Source organism: Ixodes scapularis, unplaced genomic scaffold (assembly GCF_016920785.2).
Source record: "Ixodes scapularis isolate PalLabHiFi unplaced genomic scaffold, ASM1692078v2 PGA_scaffold0__279_contigs__length_252992795, whole genome shotgun sequence".
NCBI lineage: Eukaryota > Metazoa > Arthropoda > Arachnida > Ixodida > Ixodidae > Ixodes > Ixodes scapularis.
The window spans coordinates 152,825,502-152,849,471 of NW_024609835.1; the positions used below are offsets into that span (position 1 = coordinate 152,825,502).

General features: G+C 47.9%; 1 protein-coding gene and 2 pseudogenes across 1 annotated transcript; all 3 read left to right on the forward strand.

The window, feature by feature from the left end:
• Positions 1 to 5,847: 5,847 nt before the first annotated feature.
• Positions 5,848 to 6,715, forward strand: LOC115330920 (annotated as a pseudogene).
• A 6,557-nt stretch (positions 6,716 to 13,272) lies between these two features.
• LOC121048433 (uncharacterized protein K02A2.6-like) lies at positions 13,273 to 14,202 on the forward strand. Its single transcript, XM_040504762.1, has one exon. It carries the CDS (start codon positions 13,273 to 13,275, stop codon positions 14,200 to 14,202), a length of 930 nt encoding a protein of 309 aa, XP_040360696.1.
• A 6,402-nt stretch (positions 14,203 to 20,604) lies between these two features.
• LOC120848948 lies at positions 20,605 to 21,451 on the forward strand (annotated as a pseudogene).
• Positions 21,452 to 23,970: the final 2,519 nt, after the last annotated feature.

Here is a 23,970-nt window from a genome sequence, read left to right on the forward strand (position 1 = left end):
GCGCACAAAACGAGAGCGCAGCGACGTTAGAGCGCACAAAACGAGAGCGCAGCGACGTTAGAGCGCGCGGCACGAGAGCGCAGCGAGGTAAGAGCGCGCGAAACGAGAGCGCAGCGACATTAGAGCGCGCGAAACGAGAGGGCAGCGACGTTAAAGCTCGCGAAACGTGAGCGCAGCGACGTTAGAGCGCACAAAACGAGAGCGCAGCGACGTTAGAGCGAACGAAACGAGAGCGCAGCGACGTCAGAGCGCGCGACACGAGAGAACAGCGACGTTAGCGCGCGCGACACGAGAGCGCAGCGACGTTAGAGCGCGCGGCACGAGACCGCAGCGAGGTAAAAGCGCGCGAAACGAGAGCGCAGCGACATTAGAGCGCGCGAAACGAGAGGGCAGCGACGTTAAAGCGCGCAAAACGTGAGCGCAGCGACGTTAGAGCGCACAAAACTAGAGCGCAGCGACGTTAGAGCGAACGAAACGAAAGCGCAGCGAGGTAAGAGCGCGCGAAACGAGAGCGCAGCGACGTTAAGGCCGATACGCACATTCGCGTTTGAACGCGTTTGAGTGCGTTGCGGCGTCCTTGCGCCCAGGAGCGGTGCTTGCGGTGCGACGCGCGCCTACCCGCAGCGCTCCATAGCGCGTCGCAAGGGAGTAGAGACTCGTTCAACTTTCCGAAGCGTTGCGGTGCGTTCGACCAATCAGGAGCCGAAAGAGGAGGGGGGGTGACGTGTTCGCTTGCCCCACCCGGCCAACTCGGCGAGACGTATCCGGTTCTCCGCCCGCAGAACTTGCTTTTTCGTTTTGGGGAGTGGTGGCGACTGTATTTTCCAAGGATGCGATGGTTCAAGCTTGACAAAACGTCGGGGAAGCCGGCGAGATTGTCCCAAGATCGAACACTTCGACGCTATCGCTGTGCGCCGCCATGTTGCCTTGGATTTCGTTTACTATTGGTGAGCCACTAGCGACGATAGCACGTTCTTATTGGCTCTTGACTGCGGTTGACTGTGTGTCAACGCAACTGTGCGTACACGTTTGGCGCAAGCGGTCTTCGCAACGCAACGCGTCCGCTTGCCGCTACGGAACGCACCGCGCTCAAACGCGAATGTGCGTATGGGCCTTTAGAGTGCGCGAAACGTGAGCGCAGCGACGTTAGAGCGCACAAAACGAGAGCGCAGCGAAGTTAGAGCGCGCGGCACGAGAACGCAGCGAGGTATGAGCGCGCGAAACGAGAGCGCAGCGACGTTAGAGTGCGCGAAACGTGACCGCAGCGACGTTAGAGCGCACAAAACGAGAGCGCAGCGACGTTAGAGCGTGCGGCACGAGAGCGCAGCGAGGTAAGAGCGCGCGAAACGAGAGCGCAGCGACGTTAAAGCGCGCGAAACGTGAGCGCAGCGACGTTAGAGCGCACAAAACGAGAGCGCAGCGACGTTAGAGCGCGCGGCACGAGAGCGCAGCGAGGTAAGAGCTCGCGAAACGAGAGCGCAGCGACATTTGAGCGCGCGAAACGAGAGGGCAGCGACGTTAAAGCGCGCGAAAAGTGAGCGCAGCGACGTTAGAGCGCACAAAACGAGAGCGCAGCGACGTTAGAGCGAACGAAACGAGAGCGCAGCGAGGTTAGAGCGCGCGAAACGAGAGCGCAGCGACGTTAGAGTGCGCGAAACGTGAGCGCAGCGACGTCAGAGCGCGCGACACGAGAGAACAGCGACGTTAGCGCGCGCGACACGAGAGCGCAGCGACGTTAGAGCGCGCGGCACGAGAGCGCAGCGAGGTAAGAGCGCGCGAAACGAGAGCGCAGCGACATTAGAGCGCGCGAAACGAGAGGGCAGCGACGTTAAAGCGCGCGAAACGTGAGCGCTGCGACGTTAGAGCGCACAAAACGAGAGCGCAGCGACGTTAGAGCGCGCGGCACGAGAGCACAGCGAGGCAAGAGCGCGCGAAACGAGAGCGCAGCGACATTAGAGCGCGCGGCACGAGAGCGCAGCGACGTTAGAGCGCGCGGCACGAGAGCGCAGCGAGGTAAGAGCGCGCGAAACGAGAGCGCAGCGACATTAGAGCGCGCGAAACAAGAGGGCAGCGACGTTAAAGCGCGCGAAACGTGAGCGCAGCGACGTTAGAGCGCACAAAACGAGAGCGCAGCGACGTTAGAGCGCGCGGCACGAGAGCGCAGCGAGGTAAGAGCGCGCGAAACGAGAGCGCAGCGACATTAGAGCGCGCGAAACAAGAGGGCAGCGACGTTAAAGCGCGCGAAACGTGAGCGCAGCGACGTTAGAGCGCACAAAACGAGAGCGCAGCGACGTTAGAGCGAACGAAACGAAAGCGCAGCGAGGTTAGAACGCGCGGCACGAGAGCGCAGCGAGGTTAGAGCGCGCGAAACGAGAGCGCAGCGACATTAGAGCGCGCGAAACGAGAGCGCAGCGACGTTAGAGTGCGCGAAACGTGAGCGCAGCGACGTTAGAGCGCGCGAAACGAGAGCGCAGCGACGTTAGAGCGCGCGAAACGAGAGCGCAGCGACGTTAGAGCGCGCGACTGGAGAGTGCCGCGACGTTAGCTCGCGTGTACTTAGAGCCCCGTCAAGAGAGTGCACAACCAGTCCAGCGCGAGTGGCCCGACCCGACCGACCACTTGTTCGGACATCGCGTGTTTTGTGTGAAATTGGCAAAGGCATAAGAAAAAAAAAATGCTGATTTACGAATTTTACAATCAGTCCTTTAAATCTGCTACTCACGGCACAATCCTCGTGTAGAAGTTCGGTGTCTATTCATGTCTAAAACTTTTATGTTCGGAATTTATTTCTGTTTGTGCTTCGGTTTTTCTTCGATACTCATATTTCCGAAATCGTTGATATTCGCATATTTCTTAATCAAATCACTCTCGTTCGGCCCCAGAAGACTAGGCTACTTTCTAAGAACAAAGGTGGAGAAGCTACGTTTCTGTAGAATGCAAAGAACGGACAAAACGATAGACAAGTATTTTTTTTTTGTAGACTCTTTTCTGGGTCATGCAGAACGAGCATTGCCTTAAGGTTGTGTTGTATCAACAACAAAAGGTGACGTCGGCACCGCACCCGACGAGTCAACGAATTAATATTTTGGAAACGAATTCCTAAATATATTTCACAGATTTGCAGGGAAGTTTTTCCTGTATCCGTGAAAAGCGTGGAAAGCTCTGTATCCGATAAAATTGCGCTGAGCTTTACTGACGACTTTTTTACTGATAGTTTTTTAGCGGTGAGCTTTGTTCATTACGGTCATGGACGTGACAGTAGTATTTCAAATTATGTAAGGGACGTCTAGATAGCAACAAAATAGATTGGAGCCCAAATGCCTGTCAAGGAATAGAGCAAATATAGCAAAAAGTAAACTGTTTACAGTATATCCGAGAGATATCAGAGAGGCGCACCGCAGCACCGTGAAGACACTCGCTGCTCCCTCAACTGCAGACATTCCCGGTACCTATATGCCCCATTCCCCTGCCCCATTTTCTCTCCGATGTCAGTAAACAATTGATTAAAAGAGTTGTACCCGTTTTATTTTTATTTTTTTTTATTTTTTCACTTAGACTGATACTCAACCAGTCAAAGATCACCAATGCTTCGATCCGGTGAGTCGCGCAGTTTTGTTCTGTCTGTGGAGCAGCGGGTACATAGCCGCCTCGGTCGCTCCGAGGCGAGAGCGCCGGCCTACGGATCCCCAGGTAGCGGGTTCGAATCCGGAATAATAATGACTTTATTTACCATACAAGTATGGTGGGAGCTGAGGAAAAAAGCTGTGTAAGCAGCTTGACTGCTCCTCAGCCCCCACAGGTACACAGCATTGGGGAAGTCATACACAAGAATTTATATAATACAAAATACTAAACAACAACAAAAAATTAAGGAAGAAAAAACAAAAGCAATAATCTGCTAGCTAATCAACAGAAGTAAGGATTGTTTAAGGAGTGTGTAAGGGTTGTCCCGACCGAGGTGCCCGCAATATGACAGAGGCTTATTGCGGAGAAGGCGCCGTGTAACCGAGCTTTCGGTTGCACGTCAAAAGATCCCCAGGTGGTCGAAATTAATCCTCAGTCCTCCGCCGGGGCGTGCCAGATGCCCGTCGTAGGTTTGGCACGTAAAACCCCCAAATTTGAATTTAGCGGGTACATCATACATTTTGCGGTGTTCGCTCAACTGGTTGTGGGCTCTCGTGTCGCGCGCTCAACAGGTCATGCGCTCTCGTGATATGCGCTCTAGTCCCAAGCGCGCTACCGTCGCAGCGCCCTCGTGTCGCGCGCTCTAACGTAGGCGCCCTGGTGTCGCGCGCTCTAAAGGCGCTCTCCCGATTACGCTTATGATCTGAACCTGAGATGTTTCGGCGTTAGGTTATACCTTCCGGCAAAACATCTCGCTTTTACAGCGCTTGAACTATCGAACGTATTTCCGACTTCACAAACTCGTTTCATTTACCTTTTTAAAGGGGCGATACAATTAATTTTGGGCTGCGGTAAAGGATTTCAGATTCGGATTTTAATAATCGTGTATCGTTTACTGGGCAAAAAAAAAATAGAAAAAAACTAGCACACCAGGATAGAAAACCATATTTGAAAACATAAGCGACTCTTTCTTACATCCTTCGAAAGCTCTAGAGCTTTCGAAGGATGTTTCATTGTGATGCACCCGCGGTGCACAAGCACGCCAACCGAACCCAGCTCACGCGTTGGGCAAGAGCACTCAGTCACTCGGACCATAGCCTCCTCTATAGTCACAAAGCCTGGCAGTTCGGCGACGGAGCCATAGAATGCCCGACCGCAGATTTATAGAGCGAGAGTCTGTTAGCGCTGAGCATTTCTCGGGGAACCTGGTCGTCACCGCACAGCGTTTGCAGCGGCGAGGACCCGAAATATGGTTTTCAAACCCGACGAGAAAAGAAGCGGTAGCGCGAGGAACGCGAGAAGCACGAGCTCACATCGCTCGGGAGAAGTGTGTTTCGGCGTCTCGCCGCAGCGTGGCGCCCGTCATGTGACTCTCCTCTGATCCGTTGTCTGCCGCTGTACCTTTTCAATTTTGGCGGCCGCTTCACGTGACGATCTCCCAGGTGTTGTCAGTAGAGAGGAGGCTTTGCTCGAACGTACGCGCTCCTCGATAATATATCCGCCGACGATTATTTGGGTTTACGTTCGTGGCCAATGGGTGCCGTGACGGCACTCATTATCACTTGTAAATGTCTAGTTCCATGGTGTGTTTTAAAAGCACAGTAGAAACTTGAATTCATCGCATCTGGTGCCCAAGCACGTCACGATCATCTTATTTGTTTCATTTCGCTTTTGAGTTGTGAAGAAAAGTTGAGGTGGAACGCTCAGAAGGAAGATGTTGAAAAATCATTTCATGGTCCTTTTAAGCCTTCTGCAACTGAAAGTCTGCCATTCCCCCACCACCGCAATCGTAGATCCGACTGTTTTTCATTCAAGTTTTCGGAATTTGTCGGTGTATTTGATCTGGCTTGTGTTTTTTTTAAGCATTTTTGTTCATATAACGTTACTCCTTTTTACGCTCATTAATGTCTCCTAAATGAAAACAAATGAATAATTTAGTTTTAACCTATATCGCTACTTCCCATAAAATTTGGAGCATGGGAATCGGTGCATGATGCACCAGTTCAATTCGGTGCATTGTGTCATCATGTCCGAATCGAATGTCATGTGTCGGTTAACTGTGACGTCACTCTTTAACCTATAGATAGCGCGGCTGCTATCAGTATAAAAGCAGCCATGAGTGTGCCTACGGGTTTGTTGTATTCTTGGCATCATCGAATAAACATGCAAGCTGCAGAAACTGAGTACTTTCCTAGAGGCTAAAACAGTGGCGACGAGTATGGGATGGCCGAGAAGACAGAAGCCAGCACTGTCATCGGCAAAAACCCAAGCGCCTTGACCGAGGACCACGGGATGGCTTCGTGCGGCGGCCGGTTCGAGCAGTTCATCGAAGATGGGGAGGAAGACTTCGGGTCGTACGTCGAGCGGATGGAACACTATCTTCGAGCAACGAAAGTGAGCGACGACTTGAAAGTCTCGGTCTTCGTAACGGCCATCGGGAAGCAAGCGTACCGCACGTTGAAGACGCTGTTAACACCAGTGAAGCCAGAACAAAAGGACTATGCGCATCTGGTCGCGGTCCTCAGGGAGCATTACGCTCCGAAGCCGATGGTAATCGCCGAGCGATTCAGATTCAACCGGAGGGCCCAGCTCGAGAAGGAAACGGTGGCGACATACACGGTTGAGTTAAAAAGGCTCGCGGCCACCTGCGAGTTCGGGCAGTTCCTGGATGAAGCACTCCGGGACCGTTTTGTCGCGGGGCTAAAGGACCAGGCAGCCCAAGCTAAAAAAGAAAACTCTAACTTTTTCAGCGGCACGCGACATTGCCAGAACCATTGAACTCGCACGAGCAGAGACCAAGATATTTCAGCCAGCAGCCTCTGAACAACTAGAGGTGAACGCCGTCCAACGTCTAGGCCCAGACAGGAACGTCGGAGCGGCTACCAGGAAGGCGACGATGGAAGTCAACACTGAGAGGCCCGAGGCGTCAGGCTGTTTCCTCTGCGGAGCACCCCATCACGAGTCAAGTTGCCCGTTTCAGAAGTACAAGTGCCGAGCGTGTAGACGAGTGGGACACTTGGCAAGGGCCTGCAAAGCAACGTCCCGTTTGGTGCAAGCCGTGGACGACAGTAGTGGTAAGGACAAAGTTTGACTGTACAACATTGGCTCCTGCAGTGCTAGAAAAGGGGGTTACACTACTAAAGTTCGAGTGACGGGAACAATGGTGACAATGCACGTCGATACAGGAGCCTCGGTTTCCGTTGTGCCTGAAGAGGTGTATAAGCAGTACTGGCCTGGATTGTCTCTCTCAAACTGCCGCCTAAAGTTGAAAACTTATGGGGGCGTGCCTTTGGAGGTATTAGGCAAGTTGATTGTACCTGTGGAGCACAATGGGCAGACCATGACGTTGTCGCTTGTAGTGGTTCGCACGCCGCAGAAATGCGACACTGTGTTAATGGGTCGCGATTGGCTAGAAGCGTTGAGGCTAGACCGGATGAGCGTGTATGGGGTTAGTCTAGACCAAGTGGCAGGGCTGGTTGAGCGATTCTCGCAGGTGTTTGAGCCTGAGCTGGGATTAATCGCGGGCAGTCAAGTTAAATTAGTATTGAAGGACGACACGACCCCAGTCTTTTGTAAACATAGAACTGTACCATTCGCTTTAAGAGAGTCAGTAGAACAAGAGTTGCATGCGCTCGTGAAAACGGGAGTCCTGGTCCCTGTTCAACAGAGTGAGTGGGCAACACCGTTGGTCGTTGTTTCTAAGCCGAACAACAAAGTGAGGTTGCGCGGCGACTATAAAGTGACGCTGAACCCGAACCTCAGAACAGACCACTATCCCTTGCTGCGATCCACCAAGCAACTGCGATTCAGCGGGTAGCCAAGATCGTCCATCTGTAATCTACGTTCGACGGAACTGCACGGCTGGCCCTATCGATAGTAATCCCTAGTCGGGGCTTCAGCTTCAACTACGCACCGCAAGGTTCCGTGGTGATCGGCGCTCTCCTGGCTCCCTGCCAGAAGATAAAGGACGTTGCAGCACGACCATCTTCGCAGTCGGTGGCGAACTGTAGTGCAGTGAATGACACTGTATTCTTCTTTGTACAGGTGAGCGTTAATTTTGCTCTACGTTTCCGTATATTCCTGTACATCTGCCACCGGCTGCAACTGTTGGCATTTCTTTCTTTTTTGCGAATGCACGGCTTATGATGTCCGAAAAGGAGTGCTTAGCGTGCTTGCAGTCAATGCCCGACGATGGTCGTTTTCTGACGTGTTCAGAATGTTTGCTCCCTTACCATATAGGTAACACTTGTTCGGGTGTGGCGGAGGCTACGTTTTCGGGTATGGGATCAAAAAAGCGTAGAAAGTGGCGCTGTCGAACATGTAGGGCTGGGGGGGGGAGTGGCCGCGTCAATGTCGAGTGCGGACTACCAACAGCCGGAGGATGCAAGTTTTTCAGCAGATTTTTCTACTGTACATGGAAAACTGGACCAGCATCTCTCTCTTAGAGACAAAGTGGACAGTCTGCTTCCACTTCCAGCAAAGGTAGATGACCTGCTGACCTTGAAGACTACATTCGCAGAGTTAAAAGTAACTGTGGAGGAGTTGAAAAGCTCTGTTGAATTTACCTCTCGCCAATATGACGAGTTACTTGCCGAGTTGACTACAAATAAGAGGGAAACAAAAGACCTCAGGACGGAGGTGACCGAGCTGAAAAACACAATATCTGAGCATGCTGCACATATCGGCCGGCTGCAGTTGGACCTGAATGAGGCTGAGCAGTACAACCGGTTACCTAATCTAGAGGTCCATGGAATTCCGGAGAGTGTTGGTGAAGATCTCCAACAATACGTCTGCGATCTTGCGGCAAAGCTGGAAATCGCATCTTTCCAGACCTTGCATGTTCTTGCGGTACACAGACTTCCCGGTAAAAAGGACAAGATTGCCCCGGTTTTAGTTAGGTTTTCTTCTGCGGCGGTGCGAGAGACATGGATGAGGGCACGTGGCAGGCTGCGCGCGCTCGCGCAAAGTAAGGACCTACCTGAGCTTTACTTCAACGAGAACCTAACCCAGATAAACCGAAACTTGTTTTGGAAGGCCCGTACAAGGGGAAAGGAAAAGAACTTCAAGTTCGTGTGGGTCCGAAATGGGAAGATATTTGCAAAGCGGCAAGAACAAGCCCCCTCTGTTAGAATAAGTTGCGAATTCGATCTTGGTCTGATAAACTGAGACGTCATCGGATCCCGACAGAATTAAGGAATGGATTGTGATTTTCGCACCGCACCTTTACGGAAGTTAAGTTTTTTTACAGATTCTAGAAGTAATGGGTTCCGTATTACCCATGTGAACATTCGTAGTATACGCAAACACTGGGATCATTTTCTTGCTTTAATATCCCCTTTTTGTACTTTTTTTATGTTTTTGTACTGAGTGAGATTAATGTTGGTTCGGATTGTTTGTCTAAATAAAACCAGGCTATCGGCTGTTCTCTTACACCCGTCCAATGGGAAGAGGAGGGGGTGTGGCTGTGTTTGTCAAAGATATCTGGTCTGTGACAGAGCTTTTTTTTCCTTTCAACCAAGCGGAAATGGTTGTGTTGCACGTAAGCGCTCCTTCGTTATCGCTTGTTCTCTTTTCAATTTATATTCCCCCATGTTGCAACGGGCGGCTGTTTTTGGTTGAGCTTGACTCAGCTTTGTCTTCCCTGTCATGTGATGATCTAATATGTATAAATGGCGATATAAACATGAATATTCTTCGGCCTGCAATGACTATGGTTGCAGACTATCTGGACGTCTTGTCTAAATGGGGAATCAAAACTACAATCAACAAAGCCACGCGTGAAGAATTCTTATCTGGACAGCTGGTGATATCCAGTATCGACCAAATAAATGTTCGAGCACAGAACTTTATAGTACAATCGGCGATCATAGAAACTATACTTGCCGATCATTATTTTGTTTGTTGCTCGTTAACACAACCGCAAACGTCGACTACTATCATCTCGGAGAAAGAATTTTCAATTGTTGAGCCTAGGCTCTTTGATAAACTTATAGCGGAGCATGACTGGAATTCTTTTTTACTAGCTGTGTCTCCAGGTGATATTTACGAGCAGTTTGTAGCTCAGATGAATCTTTTTAAACGGGCGGCTACTCGTATGGTAAAAATTAAGCAGCGGAAACAAGACCAGAAATGGATGTCGTCCGAGATTCTCGTAGCAATAAAAGAAAAAGACTTGCTCTGGGCCCAGTCAAAGCGATCTCCCGGTTGTGTTTCGCTGCGGTTCAACTTCAAGCTATCTAGGAACAAGGTGAATGCTATGATTCGTCTAGCTAAACGAAAGTACTTTAGAAATAAATTTAGAGACGCTCGTTTTGACATCAAGAAAACTTGGTCGCTTGTTAATAGTCTTAGTGGTGCAAAGACATCTGTTACTAATAAAGATAGTTCTGCTTTCTCAAACTTTACTACTGATGGGCAGACTGCAGTCGAAGATTTCAACAAATTTTTTCTGAAGTATCAGGGGTCAAGAGGCAGCATCCAGACTATTGTACATTACAGGACAGTGTATTGGGCTCGGCTTACCTACCTTTTCTTACTGAAAACGATCTTAAATCGCTGCTTTTTAGTCTGAAACCCAACAAATCCCCTGGGATCGACGGCATCTCAGTTAATGATTTGCGCAGAAATTACGAAATAATTAAAACGGTTTTGCTCTCTCTCTTGAATAATGTGATCTGTAATGGAATCATCCCATTAAAGATGAAAACTGCGCTGGTCATTCCGTTGTTCAAGGGTGGAGCGCGAAATAACGTAGATAATTACCGTTCAATTTCGATCTTACCTTGTCTTGCTAAGATATTAGAAAAACATCTGTGGGGAGTCATGACAAGCTTTTTAGATAAACACAATATTCTCTCACCCTATCAGTACGGATGTTTACAAGGTCGAGGTACCCAAATGCTCCTGGAAGATTTTTCTGATGAGGTTAATTCATCTTTTGAGCACAATCAAGTGGCCTGTGCGCTTTTTTTTGGACGTTAGCAAGGCATTTGATGGGGTTTGCCACCGCATTTTACTGACAAAGCTTTCAATGTTAGGTTTCCGGGGTTCTTTCCTACGCCTGTTGGAGAACTTTCTGCGAGATAGGCGTCAGTGTGTATCTGTTGGACAGTTTCAAAGCGACTTTTCTCTTATCAAAGCTGGTGTCCCACAGGGTTCAATCTTAAGTCCGCTTTTATTTAATATTTACGTTAATGACCTATATAAACCTGTGCCAATTTCTTTATTTCAGTATGCCGATGATGCTGTCCTGTTAGCCAAAGCGTCCAACTCTTTAGAAGTTATTTCTAGTTTACAGTCTGCAGCTATTAAAGCTATGGACTGGTTTGCAGCTAATTTAATGTTAATTCATGCTTCTAAAACTCAACTCATTTGTTTCCACAACCCTCTAAAGAAAGTTTCTCTAACTTATCCTTTATTGTTGCATACGACAGATTGTTTGCATTGTGATTGTATACCTGTAAAATATTCATCGTCTGTGAAATACCTTGGCGTGTTTTTTGACAGCGACCTAGCGTGGAATTCTCATCTTTTGCATATTTGTAAGAAACTTCGTGCAGTATGTTGTATATTGTATAATATCCGATATTTTATGCCCCTTTCAGTACGGAAAGTTGTTCATGCCCTTGTATATAGTGTGTTTCGGTATGGTGTGACTGTTTACGGTCATTGTGCTCTTCGCTGGCAAGATAGAATTAACTGCCTTTTACGTTCTCTGTCAAAAAATATTTCATATGACCTGTGTCTAGCGAATGATGTCGATGTATTTAAAATATTGGGTTTTCCTAACTTCAGCTCGCTTGTGATAGAAACTATTGTTCATAGGCACTATTGGGCTACCCAATTTAAAACCCCGTACATTCCGTCGCGTTATCTTAGACCCAAATACCCTTATTGTATACCTCGATGCTCAACGAAATTTGGAAAACGAATTCGTAAGTATTACGTGCCAGCAATTTTCAACAAACTTCGTTCTGAAATTCATAATATAAAAACAAAATACAAGCTTAAAAAAGCCTTAAGAAGTATTAGTTTTTAATACTGTTTAACGGATGTTATGTTTTGTTGTGTTTCATTTTTTGCTGATTAGATTTGTGCAGTTTCGTTTCACTGACTGCAAGGCGCTGTCAGACAAGCCCGATGTGGCTTTGGCAGGCCTGATTCTGTACCGTTTTTCTTGTCATGTAATAAAAATATTATTATTATATTATTATTATACGGCATCACGAGTGCACCGTCTATTTTTCAGGCTGTAATAGACGAAATATTGAAGGGCCTTGACAGAGTATCATGCTATCTTGACGATGTGTTGATAGCCGGAGAAACGTCGGAAGAATGTTATCGAAAAGTGGAAAGCGTGCTGACAAGGTTCAAGGAGCGCGGTATCAAAGTAAAAAAAAAAAATGCAAGTTTCTTCAGACGTCGGTGGCGTACTTGGGCCGCGTAATTGATAAACATGGAATTCGGCCTTCCGAAGAAAACCTACGCGCAATCAAAGAGGCGCCAAAACCCCAGAACAAACAAGACCTGCGAGCGTACCTGGGGCTGCTGAATTTCTACGGGAAATTTATTGCGAACATGCCAGCAGAGCTGCAGCCACTTCACCAGTTACTAAGTGACAGCACCAGTTGGGATTGGACCGTAGTGGAGGAAAAAGTGTTTCAAGAAACAAAACGGTGGCTGACGCACGAACGAGTGTTGACTTACTACGATCCTGAAAAGGACCTCGGTCTTGTATGTGATGCGTCGGCATACGGCGTCGGCGCGATACTCTTTCATAAAGTTGGTACTGAGGAGAGGCCCATCGCTTTCGCGTCTAGGACGCTCTGCAAGGCGGAGCAAGGCTACGCGCACATTGAAAAAGAGGCGCCTGCAGTGGTTTTTGGTTTTAAAAAATTTTACAAGTTCCTCTTCGGCCGAAAATTTTGCATCTACTCTGACCGTCAACCACTGGTGGGAATTCTGGGGCATGGTAAGCCGATCCCTGCAATGTCAGCAGCACGCGTGCAGCGCGGGGCCTTACTGCTTGCCGCTTATAACTATGTTTGGGTGTATCGAAAATCCAGTGATATAGGAAATGCCGACGCGCTTTCACGGCTACCGCTGCCAAACAAAGATGAGTCAGAGTGCGTGCAGTTCTTTTCGGCGCTAGACGAAGCTCCGCTATCTGCAAAAGAGATAAGACGGGAAACGCGATAGGGTCAGTTGTTGTCGAAAGTGCTGTTCTACACACAAAACGGCTGGCCTTCGAAAGTTACAGACGATTTGCTAGCGCCTTACTATGTTCGACGTAACGAACTGTCAGTCGATCAAGGTTGTGTAACTTGGGGTAATCGCGTAGTGGTTCCGTCGTCACTCAGAAGTAGCGTCTTAACGATGCTGCACAAAGGTCATCCGGGGATGACGCGAATGAAAATGTTGTCCAGGTGCCACGTTTGGTGGCCTCGTCTAACACAAGATGTAGAGCAAACAGTGAAACAGTGCGTCACGTGTCAGCTGTCGCAAAACGCTGCGCCCAAGGTACCCTTGTTGTCGTGGGGTTGGCCTACGCGTAGATGAGAGAGAGTGCATATAGACTATGCGTATCGCGATCAGCAATGGTTTCTTGTGCTTGTGGACGCCCATTCTAAATGGATTGAAGTGTTTGTGATGAACAGTACTATTAGTGAGAAGACCGTGCAAAAACTGCGCAGTGTGTTTGCGGCATACGGGCTACCGGAAGAGGTAGTGACCGATAATGGGCCTCAATTCACATCAGCAGATTTCGAACTCTTTTTGAGTAGGAATGGAGTCCTACACAGCAAGCCTCCGCCCTACCATCCCGCCTCCAATGGCAGCGCAGAACGCTGCGTACAAACCGTGAAAAAGGCTTTGTTTAAACAAGTGCTGGACGAGCAGAGAAGCGGCCATGCGAAGTCTCTGCAACATCGCGTCGATCAGTTCCTATTTAGTTACAGGAACACACCCACCGGGACAACCGATGAAACTCCGGCCCAGCTGTTCCTGTCCTGGAGGCCCAGAACAAGACTGAGTCTGCTGCACCCCGACATAGAGCAACGAATGAAAAAGAGACTCGAGCGAACCAAAGAATACGCAGACCAGCACCGGGGGCCCTGGAGAGAGTTCTCTGAGGGTGACCAAGTTATGATAAAAGGCTTACGGGCCGGAGATTCCAAATGGCTGACGGGCACAGTAAGCAAGCGTGTGAGCCCAGCTACGTATCTGGTTTGGGTTGGGGGGGAAGAGCGGTACATTCATGCTGACAACCTGCGGCCAAGATCATTTCAGGCTGACCTGAGGACACCTAACCGACTGGAGCAGTTTTCGGACATCGAGACCGATACGGCTACAACTGACAATGAATCACCTGACGACCATGACCCGGCACAAGCAGAGAGCGGAGCCGCGACACCACGGGCACCTGACCCAGGCCGCAGCATGCCCAGTGCTGTGACTGTTGGTCCCAATGCCCCACCATCGGACAACCGGGCCTCCAGACTGGAAGCTCCGCCGGCTTCTCTACTCTTGCCTCGGCGCAGCACACGGCCAAGCCGACCCCCAGAGCGCTACAAGCCGTAGACTCCACAAACTTTCTAAAGGGGAAGGAATGTTGTGTCATCATGTCCGAATCGAATGTCATGTGTCGGTTAACTGTGACGTCACTCTTTAACCTATAGATAGCGCGGCTGCTATCAGTATGAAAGCAGCCATGAGTGTGCCTACGGGTTTGTTGGATTCCTGGCATCATCGAATAAACATGCAAGTTGCAGAAACTGAGTACTTCCCTAGAGGCTAAAACAATAACGTTACTCCTTTTTACGCACATTAATGTCTCCTGAATGAAAACAAATGAATAATTTAGTTTTAACCTATATCGCTACTTCCCATAAAATTTGGAGAATGGGAATCGGTGCAGGATGCACCAGTTCAATTCGGTGCACAACATGCATAAATTACGCGTGCACGCCTTGTGAACAGGATTTATCAGAACGTAGGACTGCAGCGAAGCAAAACCCGACATAAACGTATTTTACGATTTGTGGTTACACTGCATAAGTCAAGGGGATATAATTTAGCTCCTTGCGCATATCTAAGCGTTGATATTTGTGCAGGCTCGGATCTGGATGGCGACTAGTACATTGTCATATGGAAAAAGGACCTCTTGTTTCCCGGGACGAACCGACCTGGCATGGTATTGTGCTACCATTCCTCTGTTGTTTCTTCGGCAGACTCACTGGTATGCTTAACTTCCTTCAAGAAAGACCCGTTTCCGCGTAGCTCTCGGCTATTCTGCGAGCTACCGCTGGCTGAGGTTTAGTGCCTTTTAGACTGGCGTGTTCGGGTCGCACAAGATTTATAAAACTTTGTATTTCAAGTGTTTGTCAGTTTAATGCCCAACAAGCACATTACATAGTTAAATTCGTACACGATAGAGATAGCTGTGGCGGTGGGTCTCCGGGCATTTCTCCCTCGCATGCCATCAAATGGCCCCCCATTGTCAGAACAAGTTGTGTCAAGAGTGCAAGCAACTGTAACTTCAATGGCTACTTTCAAGTGCGGAATTTAAATGTTTCATATTTTAACACCCAACAATATATTGATTGTTTTTTCTAGTACTGCATAAGCCACATTTTATTTTCGCCAGCGAAATTAGACTAAGCCGCCGCAAAATAACAAAGGTAGAGCTGTCTTGAATTTCTGCCACCAAAAAAGACGAAAGTTTCTAGAGCTGTGCATTCCAGATGTTTCGTTTTCTTCACGAGGTATTTATTATCCGGTGATGCTTACCAGTGGTGCACACACGCAGTCAAATGAGTGCACCTTTGTGGCTAAAAGGAACATTTACGTGGCCCTGGCTTGAAGAAGAGTGGTTGTTTGAGCGAGTTGGTTTAACATCTTATACAATCTTGTGCGCAGCAAGAAGAGAACAAGACACAACAAGGCGCGCCTTGTTGCGCCCAGTTCTCTTTTGTCCTCGCCCTTGCTGCTCACAAGATTGTATAAGCCCTGGCTTGAGTCGTAAGATACTAAAGCGAGATGGTGCGGCAAACGTTTTTATCGAGCCGGGGAATTGACGCATTAAACACCAAGTGTGGTTTAGAGGCAGGTTTAATTTGGGACCAGTGTGATGTTGCGTTCGACTGTATTGAATGCACTTTGAATACCTTACGATTGCTTGCACAAACGGCCTACATATGCATGCACAACGAAGAAAGAAATGTTTGTTAGGCCAATGAGTTTGAAACAAAACACATTCTCCGAATTGATTTCTTGCCCATGTCATGCAGTCAGGCATTAAGTTGGGCTAGTTGGTATATACAATCAAAAGGGTAAAATAGCGTCAAAAATACAGACACAAGGCGCTGACTGTCAACTGAATGTTTTTTGGAAAGTGATCTGGAAATAATACAAAAGAAAACCAGAGATAATAAAAAATGCGGAAACCACACCAGTACGACTACGCCTGTCCTAGGTTGGCTGCGCGGATGGAGTGGCTTACTCGATGCCATTGTCATGTGGCAAGGTAGACAGACTGCAAGCGGGGCGGTGCATCAAAGTAAGAGCCACGGAGCACAGCCTTACGTTTAGATTTTCAACTTCGAGGCATCTCGTGATTCAATGGAATAGGCGCGGATGCAAACCTTTGTTCAATTGCATAAACATATCAGGACTGCACCAAAACAAAATCGCGAAGGAGTTAATCAAAGTTCTCTTTAATGATACAAACGCGAAATTCATGTTTCAGTGAGTGCCGCAAGTTTTACTGTTTTTGCTGACGAGGTGGAGTAGTGGTGGCAAGAATGTGACAATATGTACTTACGTGTACGGTTAGGGGCTTATGCATGCTTTTATATCTTCGGTTCTTTCTTGTTAAAGTATTAAATGCTTTTTGACGGAGCCTCCAGTCCCAAACTTTTCTCCGTCCGTAAATTTTCCGCTAAGCTAAGCGGGGAACTTGAAGTCACGTGACTTATACATGTGCCGATAAATTTCACGAGGGAACAATATACCTTGCGTGACGCACCATTTCCCTTTTCCCAGCCCACATACCTCCCTTCCCCTAGCTCCTTGGTCATGTGATGCACTAATTTGGTTTCCCGGCTGAATTTAGCCGGGAAATATACGTCACGTGACACGCCGGTTTGCTCTCTCCATCTCTTTTCTTCTCTTCCTCGCCCTCACTCTTTCCTTACCCTTCTACAACCCCCCCTCCTTTCAACTGGCTTTCCAACTGGCCTTCCAACTGGCCTTCCCCCTTCCATCACCACGTGACACAAAATAATTTTCTTAAAGATTCATTACAAAAAAACGTTGATTTTTCACTCCCGGAACGACTGTTCTATGTCTTCCAAACGATTGAAACAATTACTCCTAAGTCTGCATTTGAGGCATAATGGTACTTTGGAGATAAAGGTCGCTGCCAATTTTGATTTACACGTCACTCTAATATACACTCAGTTGATCGTCAGCGATCGGTGAGTGTACGTCTCATCCCTGTGTCAGTCTTTTTAGCGCAGTTTTACCCTGTCGTGTTTTGCAGAAGGTCCGCGTTTTTAGTGCCTCCTTAAAACATGTTGATTAGGAGTTTGAAACTGATAATCTTGTACCACCCCTATTGAAAATTCCATCAAGGTACGTAATTTGGGACACTGACTGCCAGTCAGCAGCCTTGGTGGAACGTGATGGACCATCAGACGTCATCTGATGGTCCATCAGATGACGTCTGACTGCCACTGCCAAGGGAATTTCATCAACAAGGGCAGCACTTATATAAGAGTAAAGCTATACCCACTCACAAATATCGCCAAACGCCTCGATAAAACAAAATGTTCGAAAAAAAAAAAGAAAAAAAAAAAAGCACGATTACCGCGGATTGAACCCGCGACCACTAGCGTACAAATCGAAAACCTTAAACCCCTGTGCTACGCCGTTGCTTAGAAAACTCGATTTCACCATTCGTTTCATACGAGATGCTTCGGTTGCAAATGCAGTTAAGACTTCAGCATGTTATGCAAAGCACTCGTACATCACTCGCCGTACTTCAGTTCCACTCACCTGCCATGTAGAGTACTTTCGCGCCGTAGAACGATCCTTTCGTTCGCGCGTCTTCGGCCCAGTAGACCTGGTACACCTTGTCGTCTTCAACTACACCGCTAAAGTCCCTTACATCGTCGGAACTCACAACAGGCTGGGTCTTGTCGAGTATAAATTCTACTAAAACATAACACACTGTAGAGCCCGGGCAGAATCGACAGGTTGGAGCAAGCGGGCAAACAAAACGAGTCGAGACTGATCGTTCATGAAAGCTCGGCGAAGCCTCTATGGGCGAAGCGAAGTGGCGTTTTCGGCGTTTCGGCGGGCTTCTGATCAAGGTTGTCGGTCGGCTGCATGTCATATCTCTAATATCAGCGGTTTTATGGGCTCACGTCCCGAAATCGTTTTCTTGTGCATAGACTATTTTTCGCATTCATAGATTTGACGAAATAGTGGTATCCGAACGAACTTTACGTCCTTTGACCGTACGTCTGTCTGCACGTCAAAGCTTTTTAACGTACAGTCAGAGCCAATCGATGTACAATCAGAATATCCACCAAGACATCTTGATGGCATTTCGCGGCGGCCGACTGCCACCAGGAAACCATCAGAAAGCCGACAAGTGGAGTCTGACTGGAGTTTGACTGTCGGTCAGAGTAACTTGCTGGCCAATCAGACATGTTTGACGTACAGTCAGGCACAGTCAGCGGTCCACTAGAAAACATTGACTGCCAAACAGGGATACATTGATGGATTTTTCCTTCGGGACAGTACATAATTACTAATGTTGGCTCTTGCTTCAGAGTGTGTAAGCTCGAGATTGTTAGTCCTGTAGTCACCATGAAAAAAACAAGTTTACGTAAGCTCTTCCGTTTTGCTTTCTTCTGGCAATTGAATGGCACAAGTTTACATTGCTCTTAACCGCTGTCATAACTCTAGTTCGCACTGCGTGACTTGGAAATATCCTATTGGAGATGAATATATGCACAAATATATTAGCCTTCCATGTCACCTTTATAAGAATGGCGACAGTAGTGTCAAGCAAGCTTTGACAAGAGCGCGAATCCAGGTGTTGCGAGGTTCTTTGGGGTTAATAATTGACAAGATACAATGTCCTTCGTTTTTCATAAAAACTTGTATTCACAAAAAAAAAAATCAAAGAGTTCCTATGCTTAAACAGAAAAAGGAAACTTAGTTAAAGAAATGAAAGAAAGGAAAACGCATCAGTCACCATGTCTTTGAACCCCTGTGCAGCAGTGTGTCTTGTTCTGTCGTTGTCGGCCCACGGTTGTGGCTGGAAGTCAGGAGCGGGAGCGGTTGGCTTCCGTCGGCGGCCCCAGAGTTACCGCACCAAGCGCTCGCGCTGTAGGAAGCCGGGGGCAGCGTAGGTTTCTATTCGCTGCCCTCGCTGGAACAGGCTGCTGGTCAGACAGTAGGAGGCCGCCGATTGCCCTGGCCGATGGTGTCGTTCCACTCTCTCTGCACGTTCCCTTCGGCCAGTCGCACACCAGCTCGGAGCACGTGGAGCGAAAGCTCGCGCTGCAGAACCCAGGAATCCTGGGTTCGAGCCCCATCTCTGCCCGTTTCGATCTGGATGAGCATCGTACCGGCGTGCGGTGGTGTATCACTATACTGCGTGATGCACGTTAAAGACCCCAGGCTAGCGGCTGTACCGCACTAGCTACATTTCTCATCTACAGCTGGGAGACTCGTCGCCCCTGTGAGGCAGACCAAGTTCTAGGCTGTATAAACATCCAAACAACCCAATTTTTTTTTCGGCCAGTCTCCTTTCACGCCCTCCGAGCACGCGCTCCAAAATCTTCCCTTCTTCGTCGTCTCCCTTTCTCCCTCTGGGCCGATCCATGGGTTGACTTGCACTTCTTCTTTTGCACATTTAAGTCACGTCATCGCACCAGGTTTTCTACTCTATATTTTTTTGCGTTTGTAGGAGAATATAAAAATAGATTATGTTGGCTACCATAAATGGGGCACCGAACTTTATTCGCGATCATTCTTCTCCACCTTTATTTGATCTATTCAATATAATTAGGCCTTTAATGAGGTCTGGTCTTTTGCCTGGCGACGCAGGTGTGGGATACATTCTATGTCTGATAAAGATTTTGTACATTTTATTCAGTTGTAGGTCTCCGCTGAGTGGTCGCCTGTCACATCCTGAGGATAAAAGTCCGAAGCATGGGCCGCCAACTTGAAACGTACTAATTGAAGACAAGCTTGCCGCCAACACGGGCTGTTTTCAAACTTGTCAAAAAAAACCATAAATATATGGACAGTTTTTATTTAGATTGCGAAATACAATTATAAGATGAGATTAGGGATGATATTAGCGCGCAACGTTTACGCATTTCTCAAACTTGGTTGTATAGGTTCCTTCACTGCTGACTTCAAGCGTTGCACGGCGTCTGCTTCCTAGGAACTAGTTCAGATACGAGTTTTCTTAATTAAGCTTTTTAAATACCGCAAGGGGAGAGAACGGTCAAGTTATCTGCAACTACATCAAGAACGACAACGTGGGCATTCTTTAAAAGGCACACCTGGCGTGGGCGGACAAGCTCACCGATAGCATCTTCTCCAAATGTTGCCTAAACATTGCTGAGAAGATCTCAACATGCATCGGCTTTGCAAAGACAGGGACGACGTGCCACTTGACCAGGGAGGAAAAGCTCAGTGTGTACTTACACTTCATTGGAAAAGCCGGCTCCGAAGATACGTGTCGCTGGCCACGTATTTTAGGGCACCCGCACCGTCTTCACAGGTACTTGGACTCTTTCTTGAGCACCAACTTTGAGAGCCGCCTCGCAAAGGACGTGAGCGGTGAGTTTGTCGAGCTTCCAGGTTGGCAGTGCTGCGAGCATATCGCTGAGGAGTCCTTCACACTGTACTCGTCCCAGATGGAGTGAATGCTCTGCTAGTACGGAATCAATAGTGATGGGCAGAAACAACGTCGAGGTGATCGTCGTCAAGCAGTATAGCGCTCTCGTCGAAACCACGCGGGGGTGCACTTTTTCAAGGAAGTGGACGACGCTTGCTGCGTTAGAGGCGTTAGCACGGGGGTGGGAAGAAAAATAATTTTGTTATAAATGGCATCTGCTTGGTACAAAGTGACTTGTACGGACGCTAGAAAGGAGAACTGTCATAACTTCCCGTGGGAAATAGATGTCCTCTTACACGTTATCAAAGAGAAAACATCGGAATCTCATTCTTTGTGACGAATACCACGTAACCTGCTGGTCACAAAACTGGACGAGGAGCTCCGTCAGCCATCCGGAAAGACTGCGGAGTATCGTGCACTTCGTCATCTTATGGGCAGCCAAAGAAGAGTTTATTCAAACCAAAAGAAGAATGGCTCCTCACATCTGCAAGAGCTGCCTAGCACTATTCTTCAGAAGCTTCTTTGCACGGGAACAGAGTTGCTCAGAAAATAGCTTTGAACAACTTGCGGTTGATGGTGAAAGAATATCTCATTCCATCGAGGGAAAGCCTTCAACTGTCGGAGACTATGTTCTGGCTTTCCTTCGACACTTGAGCAGTGCCGAGGTGGCATTTCCATCTTGTGACTTCTGCACGTGGTCGTGGTCGCAAGCACACGCTGTGAACTTGACTTCCCTCAGGACTTAGTCTGCTTGCGATTTTCGGAAATCTGTGTTATCTGGGACTCACGTGTGACCCAGACCTTCACGAACAGATCCAGGTGGTTCAGGAAGGGAACCTTGTCCGGATCCAAATAAGTGCACAAGGATCTCGTTACTGCGCATCTTTATGCTCGTTTATGTAAATCTTCGCGTGTCACGGAAAACATAGCTTCGTCTCGTGCTATGCTCAAGACCTGACTAAGCGAACATTACTCGGGCAGTTCGCAGTCGCTCTGGGATTATCCGGTGGAATACAATGGTGTACCATGTGAAACGATGGCACGACTGTTTTGGTAAGTTAACAAACATGTGATCAAAACAAACACGTCGTCTTAAACTTTAATCATTAGTACATTGTTCAATTAGCACATTGTTTGTTCAGTTTGTTTGCGTATTGCAATACGACAGATCCTTCACGTGTCAACCTCGGATGACTGAAGTGCATAGTAGAAATATTGTGATAAGATAGTGTACGCGTACTACATTCATGAAGTCTGTTGCGGAAAATCGAGGTGTATAGTGTAGATTTGTATTCTAGTTTAAAAATAATAAACTCAGTACTTCTCTTATAAGTTTGAAGATATTTCAAAATAATGCAAAATCTGCATGCTTCGCCGGCCCTTAAAAATGCGTCAAGATAGGCTGCCCTTACAGTAGCTAGGACAGTTGCTAATACAGGTAGAAAACGAGGGTTTATTTGAATGGGAAAATAAGCGCCGAAGGAACACGGACCAAAAGTAGAATAACGACACAGAGCGCACTCTCAACTGACTTTATTAGGAAAAACGAACAAACTTGTATACCAACGCGACCGGACCATCAAACATAACACATCACGTTAGTCCCCACCCAGCCCACGTTTTAAATATTGAAACTCATCCGTAGATAGAGCCAGAGAAGTATTGCTAATGCATTTTTTCACCCCTACTCCTAATATCAAATGCCTCGTGAAGCTCGCGTGACACTTTGTTTTTGTACTTTGCCAAAATTCTAGTGCTGTCAAATGACGGCGCGCAAAAGCATCTGCAATGTACAGCCAAATGCCCTGACGGCGTGGTGTAGTTGAAGCGGCGTGCTCGCGGACCCGATCATTGACATATCTTCCAGTTTGCCCCACATAGCTTAAACCACACGTCATTGGGATTTTGTAAGCGACGCCGGTTGTGCAATCAGTTTATCTATTCCTATGCTTGGTAATGTACGGGTCTGTCATCGGTTGGGGGCCACTATTTCTTCTGCATAATCGCGTCATTTTCTTAGGCGCGAAAAACACGACCGGCCACCTTCGCCCGGCCACCAAGCCGTCAGGGCACTTGGCTGTACACTCGCCGGCGATATGAAGGTGAACGCCGGACTGTCGACCGGTCCGTGCTATCAGCGCCACGACGCGGCTGCCGTGGCGGCTCGCTTTCTTATCGCGCGCTTCGCCGAGATTAAGCGCTTGGATGAGCGCTGTTTTCAGATCTGCTGCTACTCCCTGCAAAAAGCGTGGAAGTGGATTTTGATTTCGGCATCTCTTTTTGTGGGCGTGGCTAATATAACATCGTCATCGTTGCAAGTGCGACGGGGTTGCTGACACGTCAGACATATGAAATAATATAGTGTTCTTATTTTTAAAAAGCGAAAAATATGTCACTTTTTGATTTGTTCCGCAGCCGTCCTGTTTAGCACATATAAAAAAACAAACAAAAAAAAACAACAACTACTAAATCACATTGTCTACCGATAGCGTCTGAAAGGCTCCTTCCCCAATCCTCGCACCTTCTGCGGGGAGTAGCAGCAGATTTGAGGACAGCGCTCGATCCGAGCGCTTAATCTCGGCGAAGCGCGCGTTAATAAAGCAAGTCGCCACAGCAGCCGCGTCATGGCGCTGATAGCACGGAGCGGTCGACGGTCCAGCGTTCGCCTTCATATCGCCGGCGGGTGTACAGATGCTCTTGCGCCCCATTTGACAATACTAGAATTTTGGCAAAGTACAAAAACAAAGTGTCATGCGAGCTTCATGAGGCATTTGTGATTAGGGGTAGGGATGAAAAATGCATTAGCGATACTTCTTTGGCTTTATCTACGGATGAGTTTGAATATTTAAAACGTGGGCTGGGCGGGGACTAACGTGCGTGTTATGTCTGTTGGTGTGCTGCCATTAGTATATGAGTTTGTTTTTTCCTAATAAATTCAGTTGAGAGTGCGCCCTGTGTCGTTGTTACTCTACTTCTGGTCCGTGTTCCTTCGGCGCTTATTTCCTTATGATGTACCAACTGGCCCATCCAAGCATTTTATTGCAGGTTATTTGAAATACATCGTACATCTTGACGCCAACAGATTTTCGCGAAAATTTACCACAATTCTAACATTTCACAAAATTTGGATGGCCGCTAGGTTTTTCAATGTGCGTTACTATAATTGTACTCGCAACCATGAAACAGCTGTGCTAAAATAACGAGGATGGTAACAAGAAATCATTTAATTGACTTTCATTGTCATTCGCTGGTCCTAATCGCTTCGCTAAAATGACGTATGTAGACTCTCACTCGGCGTGCAAATGACGTGTCTGGGGTGACTGCTGTGCACGCTTGGGCTAACATTGTAACTCCCTCTAAAAAGAGAGAAAATTCCGTTCCTTCAAGAACAAATGGAACCCCCTTCACATGCAATCCCAGCC